The sequence below is a fragment of the Podarcis pityusensis genome (genome assembly GCF_964106645.2).
Source record: "Podarcis pityusensis genome assembly, chromosome: 17".
NCBI lineage: Eukaryota > Metazoa > Chordata > Lepidosauria > Squamata > Lacertidae > Podarcis > Podarcis pityusensis.
In genome coordinates this window covers 37,478,844-37,493,543 of record NC_138042.1, presented here as the reverse complement: position 1 = coordinate 37,493,543, position 14,700 = coordinate 37,478,844, and the positions used below count along the sequence as shown (strand labels likewise).

Sequence of the window (14,700 nt, the reverse complement as noted above, 5' to 3'; positions counted from 1 at the left end):
CAAAAACACTAAAAGAAAAAAGAAGAAAAGAAAAAGAAAAAAAAAACAATACAATACAACACATCGAATTAACAAAACAAGATTAAGACAATAAAATAAATCAACCAGTTTCATTATCCCATCTTTCATTCACTTATTTCCATGACCCCCTCGCACCTCCCTTTTTATATTCCACTTCTGTTAATTATTTCAGCAATTCCTTTCCGTCCTCCTCTGTTTTCAATCCTATAATTATCTTAACTCATTCTAAGCTTATTTTTTTCCTTTAATACTCTATTAACCTATCTATACTTAATTCCTTATAATATTTCTACTAAAGCCGTATAACTTCATTTCAGCGTTTTTCTAACATTCATTAATTTTACAATATTTCTGTAGATAATCTTTAAACTTTTTCCAGTCTTCTTCCACCAACTCCTCTCCCCGGTCTCGGATTCTGCCAGTCATTTCCGCCAGTTCCATGTAGTCCATCAACTTCATCTGCCATTCTTCCCGGGTGGGCAAATCTTGTGTCTTCCAATACTTCGCGATGAGTATTCTTGCTGCTGTTGTTGCATACATAAAAAAGGTTCTATCCTTCTTTGGCACCGTTTGGCTGACCATGCCTAGGAGAAAAGCCTCTGGTTTCTTCTAAGTAACCCAAACTTATCAATATGCTTATGCATACTGATACACCTCCCACCACCAATAACCCCAAGCAACCTTAATGAGACTGTAAAGGTAAAGGGACCCCTGAATGTTTAGTCCAGTTGTGGACGACTCTGGGGTTGCAGCACTCATCTCACTTTACTGGCCGAGGGAGCCGATGTTTGTCCTCAGACAGCTTCTGGGTCATGTGGCCAGCATGACTAAGCCACTTCTTGCGAACCAGAGCAGCGCACGGAAGCGCTGTTTACCTTCCCGCCAGAGTGGTACCTATTTATCTACTTGCACTTTGACGTGCTTTTGAACTGCTGGGTTGGCAGGAGCAGGGACCAAGCAACGGGAGCAGGGATTCAAACCGCTGACCTTCTGATCGGCAAGCCCAAGGCTCAGTGTTTAGTCCACAGTGCCACCCACATCCCAATGAGGTTGTACATATGGCTATATTCTCATTCTTTTCATGCAATAATTTACCATTCTGGAGGATCGTTGGCACTCCTCAGTACAACACCACACAAAAATAATCTGGATTCATTTAGGTATATATAGTCATGGCAAGATGTTGCTGCCTCAGCTTCTAAGCAGTTTTATTTATTGGCTGACATTTGTCTGTCTCAGGAGACCATGGAGGAGTGCTCCTTTGGGGCTGAAGTCAATCTGTTGGAAGGTTACAGCGCCTTTTATTTATACAGGGTGTTGAATTGCAGTGATTATGGCAGTGAAAAACATGATTATTTCATGGCAATTTATTTTTGGACTTATGTATCAACATTGCTTTTGCACACAGAGAAGGCTATAAATAATATATTGTTTTAATTTGTTGTTTTTAATGATCAAAATCGCTGTTTTGCAATCTTTTATTATCGTGTACTTCATGCATGCTGTTACAACACAAAGGAAGGAAACAACACTAATGAACTGAAGGAATTCAAAGCTCTGTCCAGCTCTGCATGCTGTGTTTTTTTACTCTTTAAATTATTGTATTTTTATGGTGTTTTTGAAATTGTGCATTTTTGGGAGAGGGGAGACTGCCCACTGGGTAGCGGGTGGGCTGGCGAGGCCCCCTAAATTTAGAGGCCCTAGGCTTCAGTCTAGGTTTGTGTGATGGCTTGTGAGTGCTCTCCACAAGAAATGCCTCTGCTCACTCAGAGACACATATATACATCCTTTATTTTACATATGTACAAGCAGCACACATAATTAGACGTCCGAATCCTGTGAGTCAGATTCTCGGAGTGACTTACGTCCGCCCCTTTTCCAGCAGAAGAGGCGAGGCATTCTCATTTGATGTCTCTGCCCCCTCTGCTTTAACCCTCTCCTTTTCTGAGCAGATAATAATAATAATAATAATAATAATAATAATAATAAATTTTATTTATATCCCGCCCTCCCCAGCCAAAGCCAGGCTCAGGGCGGCTAACAACAAACAAATAATCAAACAATCAAATAACCCAACATTCTAAAACATTTCATTATAAAAATTAATTAAAATCAAATTAATGGCAACCGTTAAGCAAAGTTCTGTGTAGGTTGCCAGAGGAGGGAGTCAGGCTGGGCCCTGACCAAAGGCTTGGTGGAACAGCTCTGTCTTGCAGGCCTTGCGGAAAGATGTCAGGTCCCGCAGGGCCCTAGTCTCTTGTGACAGAGCGTTCCACCAGATTGGAGCCGCAGCCGAGAAAGCCCTGGCTCTAGCTGAGGCCAGCCTAACCTCTCTGAGGCCTGGGACCTTCAGGATGTTTTTATTTGCAGACCGTAGGTTCCTCTGTGGGGCATACCAGGAGAGGCGGTCCCGTAGGTACGAGGGTCCTAGGCCGTATAGGGCTTTAAAGGTTAAAACCAGCACCTTAAACCTGATCCTGTACTCCACCGGGAGCCAGTGCAGCTGGTATAGTACCGGATGAATGTGATCTCGCAGCGAAGACCCCATAAGGAGTCTTGCCGCGGCATTCTGCACCCGCTGGAGTTTCTGGGTCAGTCTCAAGGGCAGCCCCACGTAGAGCGAGTTACAATAATCCAGTCTGGAGGTGACCGTCGCGTGGATCACAGTGGCTAGGTCAGGGCGAGAGAGATAAGGAACCGGCACTGCATTGCTGTCTGTGCCAGAGCTTCCTGTGTGGAGTTGAGGCTCTGCTCCAACATCTGAGAGCCTTCCCTCCTCCTGACTTCCCCTCCTTTCCTCCACTGGCACTTCCGGCCCCCCTTCCTCTGCTTGTCTCTCCTCCCCCCCTGCATTCTCCGTCAATACCATGACAGTTTGTCATTGACAAACCTAGACAGCATCTTAAAAAGCAGAGACATCACCTCGCCAACAAAGGTCCGTATAGTTAAAGCTATGGTTTTCCCAGTAGTGATGTATGGGAGTGACAGCTGTACCATCAAGAAGGCTAATCGCTGAAGAATTGATGCTTTTGAATTCTGGTGCTGGAGGAGACTCTTGAGAGTCCCATGGACTGCAAGAAGATCAATCCCATCCATTCTGAAGGAAATCAGCCCTGAGTGCTCCCTGGAAGGACAGATCGTGAAGCTGAGGCTCCAATACTTTGGCCACCTCATGAGAAGAGAAGACTCCCTGGAAAAGATCCTGATGTTGGGGAAGATGGAGGGCACAAGGAGAAGGGGACGACAGAGGACGAAATGGTTGGATAGTGTTCTCGAAGCTACGAACGTGAGTTTGACCAAACTGCGGGAGGCAGTGGAAGACAGGAGGGCCTGGCGTGCTCTGGTCCAGGGGGTCACGAAGAGTTGGACATCACTAAACAACTAAACAACAACAAGGCTGCAGCCTACTTAGCCTATACATAAATCTGGCACTGGTTGTCATATCATCCGCAGTGACTGCCCACTAACTACTGAAGCATGTTCAGTGTTTCGTTGTTGACATTTAAAGCCCTAAATAACTGGGGACCAGTATGCCCAGTAGGTAAATACAGACCAAGCCGATTTATAAGACCTTCCAAAGGGGACTTGCAGGTTATTTCATTATTTTTGCTTAGGGGTTATCCACACTCACCTTCCCACCAAGCTTTCCAGGCAGGGTCCATGCTATAAAGCTCCATTTCTGAGCACCCATCCCCTTGCTTCAGAGTTTTCCCCTGTAAACCTGTTCTTTACTGCTGAATCAGAACAAAGGGCAATCTGCTGAAAACCTGCATTGCCATTTGTTGTACAGTGGTACCTCAGGTTAAGAACTTAATTCATTCTGGAGGTCTGTTCTTAATCTGAAACTGTTCTTAACCTGAAGCACCACTTTAGCTAATGGGGCCTCCTGCTGCCGCCGCGCTGCCAGAGCATGATTTCTGTTCTCATCCTGAAGCAAAGTTCTTAACCCGAGGTACTATTTCTGGGTTAGCGGAGTCTGTAACCTGAAGCATCTGTAACCTGAGGTACCACTGTATTTCAGGTTTTTGCGGGGAATGGTCCAGGCTGGAAAATGGATACAGGGGTGTAGTGGGGGGGGTGCTGGGCGACCCCCATGCAAACGAACGCAGCGCAGCCTGGCCCAGCGCTTCTCTTGGCCCGCCAAGGGCTGCATCGACTGGCCGGGTTTCCCCCTGCGTGGGCAGGCAGACGGCTCAGTGCACCCCCCTTTGCTCCAGTGGGGGTAGGGTCATTCTGACGGTGTTGGTGGCAAGGACTGGAGCCCCCCCCCCCGGCAAAGTGCAAGCATGTGCCTGTCCAAAGCGCCATCAGCCGAGGTTGCTTGGTCATGGAGTTTTAAAGTGCGAAACTGTGCCTGGCTCCTGCCAACCTTGTAGTTCGAAAGCACGCCAAAGTGCAAGTAGATAAATAGGTACCGCTCCAGCGGGAAGGTAAACGGCGTTTCCGTGCTGCTCTGGTTCCCCAGAAGCGGCTTAGTCCTGCTGGCCACATGACCCAGAAGCTGTATGCCGGCTCCCTCGGCCAATAAAGCGAGATGAGCGCCACAACCCCAGAGTCGGCCATGACTGGACCTAACGGTCAGGGGTCCCTTTACCTTTACCACCATCTGGAATGTCCTCCTTTGGGTAGTTCATGAGGCTTATACAGTAAAGACCTTTAAACACTTCTTAAAAACTTATGTGTATATCCAAACTTTCCTGGACTTTGACTCTTAATTTTAAATTTGCTATTTTTCACACATCCCTGCTTTATTTCTGATATATACTGTAGTCTCCATTTTCAGCTCATTTGTAGGGAATTTTATCGAATGCCTAAAAGATCTGGATATCATCAGGCCTGTCGTGAAATTCTGTTTTATGGCAACGAGAACAAGACAGGCCGCGGTGACAGTGATGGCCGACGAATGAGTACTGATTTTAATCTCTGGAATACAGACGTCAGCTGAAGAAGTGCTATTTTTTGATGTAAATGAGTTTATAGAGAATTTTTAATTCTGTTTCTTGATGCGGATGTGGCATATGTTGTTGTTAACTTTGCTGTCTGGTCTTTGACCGCAATAAAGATCAATCGATTGATATTGAATGTCACTGTTGTACTTTTATTGCTTTCATGCAAACCACTTGCAGATTTCTATTATGTTAAGTGGTACAAAAATGCTATTCAATGAATAAGCAAATGCATATTGGAGCAGGCTTTGAAGTGTGGATGTGGCCCGTTCACACTGCATCAAAAGTGTTGGGGGGAGGCAGGAGGGGTCAGTGCTGTGCTGGTCCATTGATCATCATGCAGAATTGGACTTCTGTCAGGTACGGGAGTTCCCCTCTCCCTTCTGGTAGTTCACCGATAAGAAGTAATGGGTATTTGGTAGATTTAGTCCTTTTATTACAGCATTATGTTGCAAGCACAAACAGGCAACCCTCTGCAAGGATATCAGTTGCCTACTCTGACTCCTCCTCACTTCCGAAGCAAGAAACGTGCCAACAGGAAGTCCCTCCCCCCTGCATCTCCTTTGTTCTCTGACACACTCGGACCTTCAAGTTTGGGGAGAGGGAGCGGGTTCCCCCCACTCTCGATTGATGTATTGCCCAGCTGCTCCCTCCCTTCTGGTTGCTTAGCGACTATCTCATAGCTGGGTAGCTCCTCTCTCAACTGTGCAGCTTCTGTGTCTGCCTGTCTCTCTGCTTCTGGAAACACTGGAAGCAGGGGGTGGTGATGGTGAATATTCCCCCTCCTCTTCTGTTAGGAGCTGATCTCCCTGTGATTGCATTCCCCAATCTTCCGATCCAGACCAGCCCCATACACTGTCCCAATGTGCCTGCACAGCGCCGACCTCTCACCGCCATGCGCCATCTACTCTCCCTCCTAGTAAGCAGCAGTGATGCCGCTACCAAGAGGCCAGGTGTGCACAGCCACCGCTCTGACTGACTGCTGCTGCATTTCATTGCTTTCAATAGGTTGCACATTTGAATGCACACGTCTGTTCATATTTGGATGCAGCGGGATATGTTGTTAATATGTCTCAGTTTTAACATCTCTACAGCTAGACAGCGATGTTAGGGTACAGGTAAAAATGCAACCACAGAGCCTAGGACTTGCCGATCAGAAGGTCGGCGGTTCGAATCCCCACGACAGGGTGAGCTCCCATTGCTCGGTCCTTGCTCCTGCCAACCTAGCCACGGGGCATTTCCGTTTATTGTTTCGCTATTCATTTGCTATTATTTTCTTTGCTGTTTAAACTTCTTTTTAAAATACTTGTTTCTATTATACTACGTACATCACCTTGAGACATACATGTGGAAGGTGATTAATTGATTAATAAAAATAACACCATGGCTGTTTGGATACACAGGCATTGTACAAATACATTCACCAGAGAGCTGGGATCAGCTGCAGTTTTCTATAAAGTGTACCATTGGTTGGAAACCCAAATTTTGAATCATGGAATGTTTTGGCGAGTCCTATATTCTTAGTTCCTAATAGGAATTCCACAGGTAAGCATAGGGGAGGGGGAGAGGGATGAAATCACTTTTATTATTACCATTTGTTTGTTTGTTTGTTGTTGTTGTTTATTGGCTGTGATTCCATTTGAAAAGAACATTGTACCATTGAACCCACATCATGCAGGAAAAGGTAGCAGGCAGATTACAAACAGAATTTACATTCACAAAGTCTCTACTTGAAGTCACCTTCTGGCTGCTTCCGAAGGTGCTGCATGCATTCCGAAGAGGGAAAAAAAGAGCATTTTGTTGGTTTGTTTCATTTCACTTATTAGAAAATGCCCATCTAGTTAGTGTTCTGCGCTTTTTTATTATTAGTATTAGTATTACGCGAGTGTGAAAACAAGCATTGTTTAAAAAGACATTTACTGAAAGATGTTGCTGACTGAGCACATAGAACCGGAATCTTGGTTAACACAGAATAAAACGTATACAGGTAAACGGGTTCAGAGAGATACATAGGACGTTACATTCAGATCACAACAATGGAATTCCTAACAACAATTGGTTCTAAGAGCCTGTTCGATTGATGTACTGAACATCACTGGTATGTTGAAGGACTGGGCAGATGGAAACTAAGCTAACATATTGTACCGGAAACATAGACAGAGAAATGCTGAAGGGATTTAGCACACAATGCAAGTTTGTTCGTTGGTTCGTTTAAAACACAGAATAGCATTCGTAATGAATATTGCAGTCTGATTTCATATGGCTTTCTCTAAAGATATATGCATGACGCTCAATGCCAAACTCACTCGTAATCACCTGGCTTCCCCCGGAAGCGAAGGCCTTTTGATTAATGCTGCTTTAATTTATTGATTGTTTAAAAATAAAACAGAAAGGCTTTGGGAGAGGGAGGTGAACAAAATGCAGAAATGGGGAACTGCCCAAGCTTTCCATATCAATACAAACTATTTTTTTTCTTAAGGAAAAAAAGAAACCCATATACCTGAGATTGAACATATTGTGATTTAATTCTTTTTAATAATAATAATAATAAAAATGCTGTGGAAGGAGAAAGAGATATTCAGAACCCAAGCGAAGAATCACACTTCTCTTTGGTGTTGGCTTGTGCCCATCAAGTTGCCGAGTGCTAGGTGTTAGTGTTTTATTAGTGGTCCTCAACTCCATAGATACCAGAAGCAAAGAACTGAGGGGTTGTGCCGACATTTCATTTCAGGGAAGGGAAGTGCCCATTGTGACTGTGTTGACAGCAGTTTAGGCACTTTGGAGGCCAGGGACCTTAAAGTTGTCGAGCACTGCTCCAGGCCATTGATTCAGGGCCGATCTGGTCAGCCAAACCAGGTGGCAAGAGTTCTTCTTGGAATGTACCAGTTCATATTTCAACAGGTGATGGGAGAATCTCATTTCTGAATACTCCCCCATCTGAAAAAAATTAAAAAATAAAATCCTTGCATGCTGAAAAGCAGCACATCAAGAAGATTGTCTGGCTAGAACCTTTCTGCCTGGAGTGCTAGGTCTGGATGTGCAAGGGCTTTCTCCTAACGTTAGAGAACATTCATAACTTTGAGAAGCTGCCTGCTGCCTGAAATGGAACAAGCCAGGAAAAAAATACTACTATACGATTCCAGTGGCTTCAAGCCCATCTATAGAAACATCGTTGGAGAGAAATTCACTCGCTCTGCTTTTAGCAGAATAGCATGTCTACCTCTACTCCTAGAAAAATAAAATATTTAAATATATGTCTCTGTTAATGGGCCAGAATCAGGGGTACACCTCATATAGAACTATTTCTGTTTCTTCATGTTTATAGCTGCAGTTTGAACTCCACTAAACCTGGAGTAGCAAACCCCATTGCATGGGGTTTACTTTTGAGTAGATATGGTTAGTATTGCAGCCTTAATCTCCTTTTTTGGGCCACAGTCAAGCAGGTGCATATGGCCAGCATGCAGAATGGAAGCTGCAAAGCTGGCCGTAGGGTAAATCAGTTGCCCAACTGCTCTTCTGCAAGGTGGGACACTGTGGACTGAAAAGAGATTGGTATTTCTTGGATCAGCCAGACAAAAGCATTGTCATGGACAGAACCAGCTGGAAGGCATACTGAGTGAACTCACCATTCAGCAAGGGCAGATTTTGTGTGAACTGGTCCTTAATAGGGGAAACGTTGCCTAAGTGGTTGTAGATAGACAATACACTGGTGCATGGTTGATGAAAAAATAAAGATTCCTTTGCCCAAACAGCCAAAGGCTCAGTCACTATGAGAATTTGAATAAGAGCACACCCCACATTTACAGATTCTAATAGGTATAACAGGAATCACTTTCCCCCAGAGAACCCTGGGAATCTCAGTTCTGTGACCAGGGTTAGTGGAAGCGAAGGAAGCACTGTCAGGGAATGTTCATCACCTTTACCAGACTTAATTTCCCAGGATTCTTTGGAGGAAACCAGACCAGTGACATTGGCACATGCCAATAGAAAGCTCATATTCATGCTATAGATGAGGTTTCAGAAACCTGTGGCCTCAACTTGAGACCTGGCATTTGGGAAAGAAAGTGGTAGGACATCTCAGCAGCCTTTTGCTGGCATGGAGGGATGAGTAAGACAACACAGTGAGGGAATGCAGACACCCTAAATCTTGTTACACTACCAGTTCACTGAAAATGAAAAGTTTACCTCAGGATTCATGACAAGCCCACTTTCCTCTCAGAAGGTTATCTGGTGGGGCTTTCCTTTTGACCAGAAATGCTGGCCACCAGAAACAGTGTTCTCAATTTGGAACTCCCGACCCAGAAGCCACATTCAACCTGCTCCCTTATTGCTTTAAGAAGATGGCAGAGAAGCAAACGCTTTCAGAGGGTGCTTGTGGCCCTGTGGAGACCAGGAATGTTAGATGTATTGTATTTGTATCTGCTGTTGATTCTTCTCTTATTCTCTATACGTGTAGGGTTTTGTTTTTTTTAAAAAAGAATTTAAAATAATTAAAGTATAAGTTTGATTTGTAAGGGTTTCAGTATGTCATAAACCACCTGTCTTTGAACCTTAGATGGGGCATATGTTTTATAAATGCAAAAATTGTGACCTTACCCCCAAACTGCTGGGATTCAAGGGAAAACATACCTAGTATTATCTGTGGAAATATGAAGGTAAGGTTATTGTTGTTTTCAAAAAATAACAAAATTCTAAACTGGATTAAGCAATGTGCTCTAAGTCAGTTTTTTAAACATTGATCTAGATGGGGCTTCAGAATGGAGTTGTTCTGCCTGGACATAGCATATCCTTAAAATTTCTTTTCTGGCATTATGGATATATAACGATAGTCAACATTTTGGAAATTAATCTGTCTTTGTACAATAGGTATGGCCAATATGCCAAACTAGAACGCAGCAAAGCAATGAACAACACCCCACACCTGCCACCTCACACCTTAGGATGTTGGGTGCTAATAAATCTTATTTTTAAAACACACACACATTCAATATGACTGCTGGTCTTGCCACTGTCTGGCAAAAGTGACTTAGCGCTTGGCTGATTTCCAACTGAGCTTTTATTCTGGGGCCAATGCAGATTTGGCCATTCAGACTGGGAAACTTTCAATAACAGGACTGAGCTACACAATTGGCAGGCTCACATTATATATCTGTTGTTAGTTCGGAATACAGGTGGGGAATTCGAATATTTAAAGGCATTTGCTGGCTCAACCCCTGTTGCTCCATCCTCACCTCCCTCTACCCCTGAGCACTGGACTCCCTGTGTAATTCTAAATCATGGGGGAAACCGATCTGTGCACAGCTAGACCCCTGCTCCAGACCTTCAGCCTCAATGCATGTAGAAGCAGCCCTTTGGAAATGTGACAGTGAGGGTGGGGCCAGTGAGGCCCCATTATTCTGATGGGCCATAATGCCAGAAGATTTCTATTCAACCGTTCAGGTTGGAATTCAATTCAATCACAAAATCCCATCTGCAGAAGCGTATCAGCTTGCAAAACTGAATGATCCTCTTCCCACTGTGTGTCATTCTGGGGGTTCTCCTTACACCATCCCAGACAATTTAGGGGGCAAGGAAAGTACACACAGGGAGGAGAGGGGGGGAAGCCTCAATGCACAAGTTGAAGCCCCCTATCAGTCTTCCACCTCCTTGGCTACCAGTAGTGGTATAGCTAGACCAGCGACAAACAGGCTTTTCACACGGTCCTGCTGACCATGTGTTTCAGCTCCAATTCCAGGATCAGACCTGGGAATGTTACACATAGGAAACAATGAACACTGAGTTCCACCACACCAGCAAGGTAACCTCAGTTCTGGCACTGGGACAGAATAAATGTTGGTGTGCAGAAGCTGATCTCCTGAAGTATCTAGAAAGCCAACAGTATCTAGAAAGCAAAAGCACCAAGAGAGAATCTTGCTGCACCTGCTTAACACTTTTGGCTCATCTAGCTCCATATCACCTTCTTGGCTAAGCAACAGCTATCCCAGATCTCAAACACAAACTCCATCTGCCTGGGATTTCTTACCTCCACAGTATTGCTACGCCAGTGAACTATGGTCCTTCTCTGACCTGGGATAAGCTTCAGTGTTTTCAAACTTCAGTTTCACAGGTGAAAAATTGGCCATTGTCATTGGACAAAGGCTCATAACCATTTATTTTCTGAAGGGGGTACGAAACAGGATGCCTATCACAAGCCAATACAAAGCAGAGAAGCCTCATATCTACATTTTAATAATAGTTTAAGTGACCAGTACCCACCAATTTGGAGCAGGTTCGCTTCGAAATGAACAACAGGGTGGAATATTGTAGTGTACATGTCTCCTGCTCCCAGTCTCTCTGTTAAGTAAAGCATTAGAGGTGCACTTTCATTTTTTAAGACCTTGGAAATTCAGTGAAGGGACCCGCTGGATCTCCAAGGAAGCATGGTTCCTTTAGCCCTCCCCGTCTGGCCATGAAAAACAACTTGAGAGCTTCAACATGAGGTGACTGGATAGTGCAGACGATCCAAGTGTCTCCAAACAAGCTGGAGACTTTATGGATTAGAGGAAATGTACTGGCCGACTTTTGTTAAGCTAGAAAGGGAAGGCAGCACATTGCAAGCCAAAACTGCAGTTCTATATTCCCTTACCTGGGAGGAGTAAGTTTCACCATACTAAAAGTGCCTTCACTGGAGATTTTTAAGCAGAGGTTGGATGGCCGCCTGCTATGGATGCTTTAGTTGTGATTCCTGCATTGCAGGGGGGTTGGATTAGATGACCCTCGAGGTCACTTCCAACTCCACAATTCTCTGATATTGTGATTTACTTCTGACAGGCATACGTAGGATTGTGCTGTCAAGAAACTTCCTCGCTAGCTTCCTATTATGGCTGTTTTCAAGGCTACGAGACCCTTGCCTAGAAGATTCTGAGGCACGTAGATGCTTTCTTATAAAGTGCAGTTGAACGCAGCTCTTCCACTGACATCTGGGCTGGAATTATGGGCAGTGAATGGTCCAGTTTCGACATTATCTCTTATCAGTGATGAGGAATAATGGGAATAGCAGAAAACAAACATGTGTTTCCATTTCAGCTGGGCTGGAGACACCCTACAAGGGCAGGGCTTTGCTGAATATCCTCCCATTTCCATTTTGGGGCCAAAAGTAGTGATTTGTGGAGGCTGAAATATTTGTTCCAAAGCAGTGGTTGTGAATATATTCATGGCCCTCATTGTTTTTGACACTGGCCATTGTTCCCTTAGCCGCTCTGCTTATCTGCCACTTCCACCTGCCTCTATTGCCTTCTGGGGTTAGTCAGGCTGGTCACTGGGACAATGCCCTATTGCTATGTAGCCAATCGTACTTGGCATTTTGGTGGCATCGCTGAGGACAAATCTAAGAGAGGAATGTTGCTTAGATTAATCATGTAAGTGATCCCAGCCAATCAAGCATCTCACAGGGAACATGGCAATATTACTACATTATGCAGCGGATCGGTTTTGTCTATGTGGTGATGTTGCTGAGGGCAAACCAAGTCAGTTGGAAGAGAGAAGGAGGGTGGGCAATGTTACTGGACAGGGGAAGAATTTTACAGCCATTGCCCCGCCCCCATCACCCAAAAGAGGAAGGTGGTTCTTTTTTTATACTATCCAAAAACAGTGAGTACTTTCAACTTAGACCTATAAAGGGGCATCCTACTGGGTGCCTTGATTCTCTGTTAGTTACAAATTTAGTAAATGAGGAGTGTGTGTGTGTGTGTGTGTGTGCCACCTATCATTCACTGTGGGTGAACCCTCCCTCTTGCTGGGAGACAAAAACAAGCATGCTGTAGTCCCTTTTCTCTGCTTAATGTACACCTGCCTCTGTTTAACATACGCAGAACTATGGCTTTATAATAATAAAAAGTTGTGTAGACTGCAGCTCATTCATCTTTACATCCACTTGGAGGCATCGACTAGATGTGAATATGTACAAATTAAGGGATGGATGGGAGAGGGAGGAGGGTGTGGGTCGGGGTGGGGCTTGAGTAAATGGCAAGGGGCTGGAGCTGTGGGTGGGGAGAGGTTGCGTGATGTGTGGCAAGTATAAATTCCCCATTTGGCCAATGGGAAATCCATTTCCTTTACTGTCCACGGACAGACTGGCAGTCTGTAGCCATTTACTTCTTGAACATGTCCTGGAGGGGACCAGGCAGGTATTTGATAACGGTGTCTAGAATGCTCTCCTCTTCCTCCTCATCCTCGTCGCCACAGCCAGGGGGGATGGCCTTCTTTGGACGTGTCAGACTCCCTTCGGCATTGGCTTCCAGAGCAGCCTGGGCTTCTGCTTCCCTTTCTTCCTTCTTCTTTATTCCGTACTGCATCAGGGAATAGGGGAGAGGATTGTAGGGAAGTAGAGAGAGGGAGGGAGGGAAGGAAGGAAGGAAAAAAACCACAATTTTGTCACTCTCACAGCTAACACCAGGAATTAAAGCAGGAGAGGATGCCGTACCGAATGTTAATATTTGCTTCTTGCAAAGATCTCATCTCTGCCATGGCCTGTTGGTGGTCAATATTGCTGAGCCTTTAAATCAAACAGCCTCTTTAAAATGTCAGGCCAGCCTTGAATGACAAAGCTGACGAAAGAGGCATGACCCCTAAAAATCAAGGAACATTTATATAAAGAAACAAATCCCTCTTAATCCCCTGCTCGGTTGCACAAAAGTTGAATACAGAAGACTGAAAAAAAAAGTTCCAACCCAACTGGTAATTTACTGAGTGGATTTTCAACCATATGGAATGCTTCTCTGTGGCTGCTCTGGGGAAGAATTATTCATCACACACTCTCCAAGTTGCCTTGGGTAGATGAATGTCTGAAGGGCTGATCATGAAGAAGGTGGAGCAGACTTGCCCTCCGTCACTTCAGAGGGAAGGACTATGGCAAGTAATAAGCTACATTTCAGGAGAGCTGTTCCGACAGGAAGAGCAATTTGTTTTTGTTTTTTGTATATAATTTTTATTAATTTTCCAATAAAAACAAATTTATATTTTTTTAAAAGATATTTATTGAGATTTTCAAAATGTTACAAAAAATAAAAAAATAAAATAGAAGCAGAAGAGAGTACAAAGAATAAAAATAATTAACAAAATAGAAAAAAAAGAAAAAAAGAAAAAAAACCAACCCCTTCCCACCATATAAGAAAAAATTCCAAATGAGAAAAAATGACAGAAAAAAAGAAAAAAAGAAGAATGCAAAAATCACAAAACTTTAAAAACATTTAAAAACAAATTCATTATTTTCAAATCCTTAACTGTCATTACCTTCTTTCTTAGACCTCCTCCTCCTCCCTTTCCTTGTGTCCTAGTTATTAATTATCCCAGCAAATCCTTGACCTTATCTTTCTATAATAAAATAAACCTTAACACTTAAAACTTAAATCTTATCCTTACCAACTTCTCATAATCATAATATTCTTTCATAATTCTTTAAACATATTTGCTAAAGCCAAGTAATTTCATTCCAACATTTTCCTATCATTCATCAATTTTATAAAACAGTTCTAATAGTAGAAAAAAAGAGGTATAAACAGATCCAATCTTCATCCAGCGTCCCTTCCTCCTGGTTCCGGGTTTTGTCAGTACTTATTCCCGTCAATCTAGCCCATTAACCTGGCAACCTTATGTCCGAGGCCCTCAAGTCTCTTCCATGACCCTTCTGCGGCTCTTCTTCATATTGGTAACTGTATTTTCCCTTGTCTCCTGCTCGTGGTAACTCCAGCTTGAC

At 43.9% G+C, this 14,700-nt stretch overlaps 1 protein-coding gene across 1 annotated transcript in view; it reads right to left on the bottom strand.

The window, feature by feature from the left end:
• Nucleotides 1-6,808: 6,808 nt before the first annotated feature.
• CPLX1 (complexin 1) overlaps nucleotides 6,809-14,700 on the bottom strand; it is a 158,480-nt gene continuing 150,588 nt past the window's right edge. Inside the window, exon 4 of the mRNA XM_080987047.1 lies at nucleotides 6,809-13,294. Coding sequence (XP_080843173.1) covers nucleotides 13,097-13,294 — 198 coding nt within the window. The 3' untranslated portion in view covers nucleotides 6,809-13,096. The remainder of the gene's footprint in view (nucleotides 13,295-14,700) is intronic.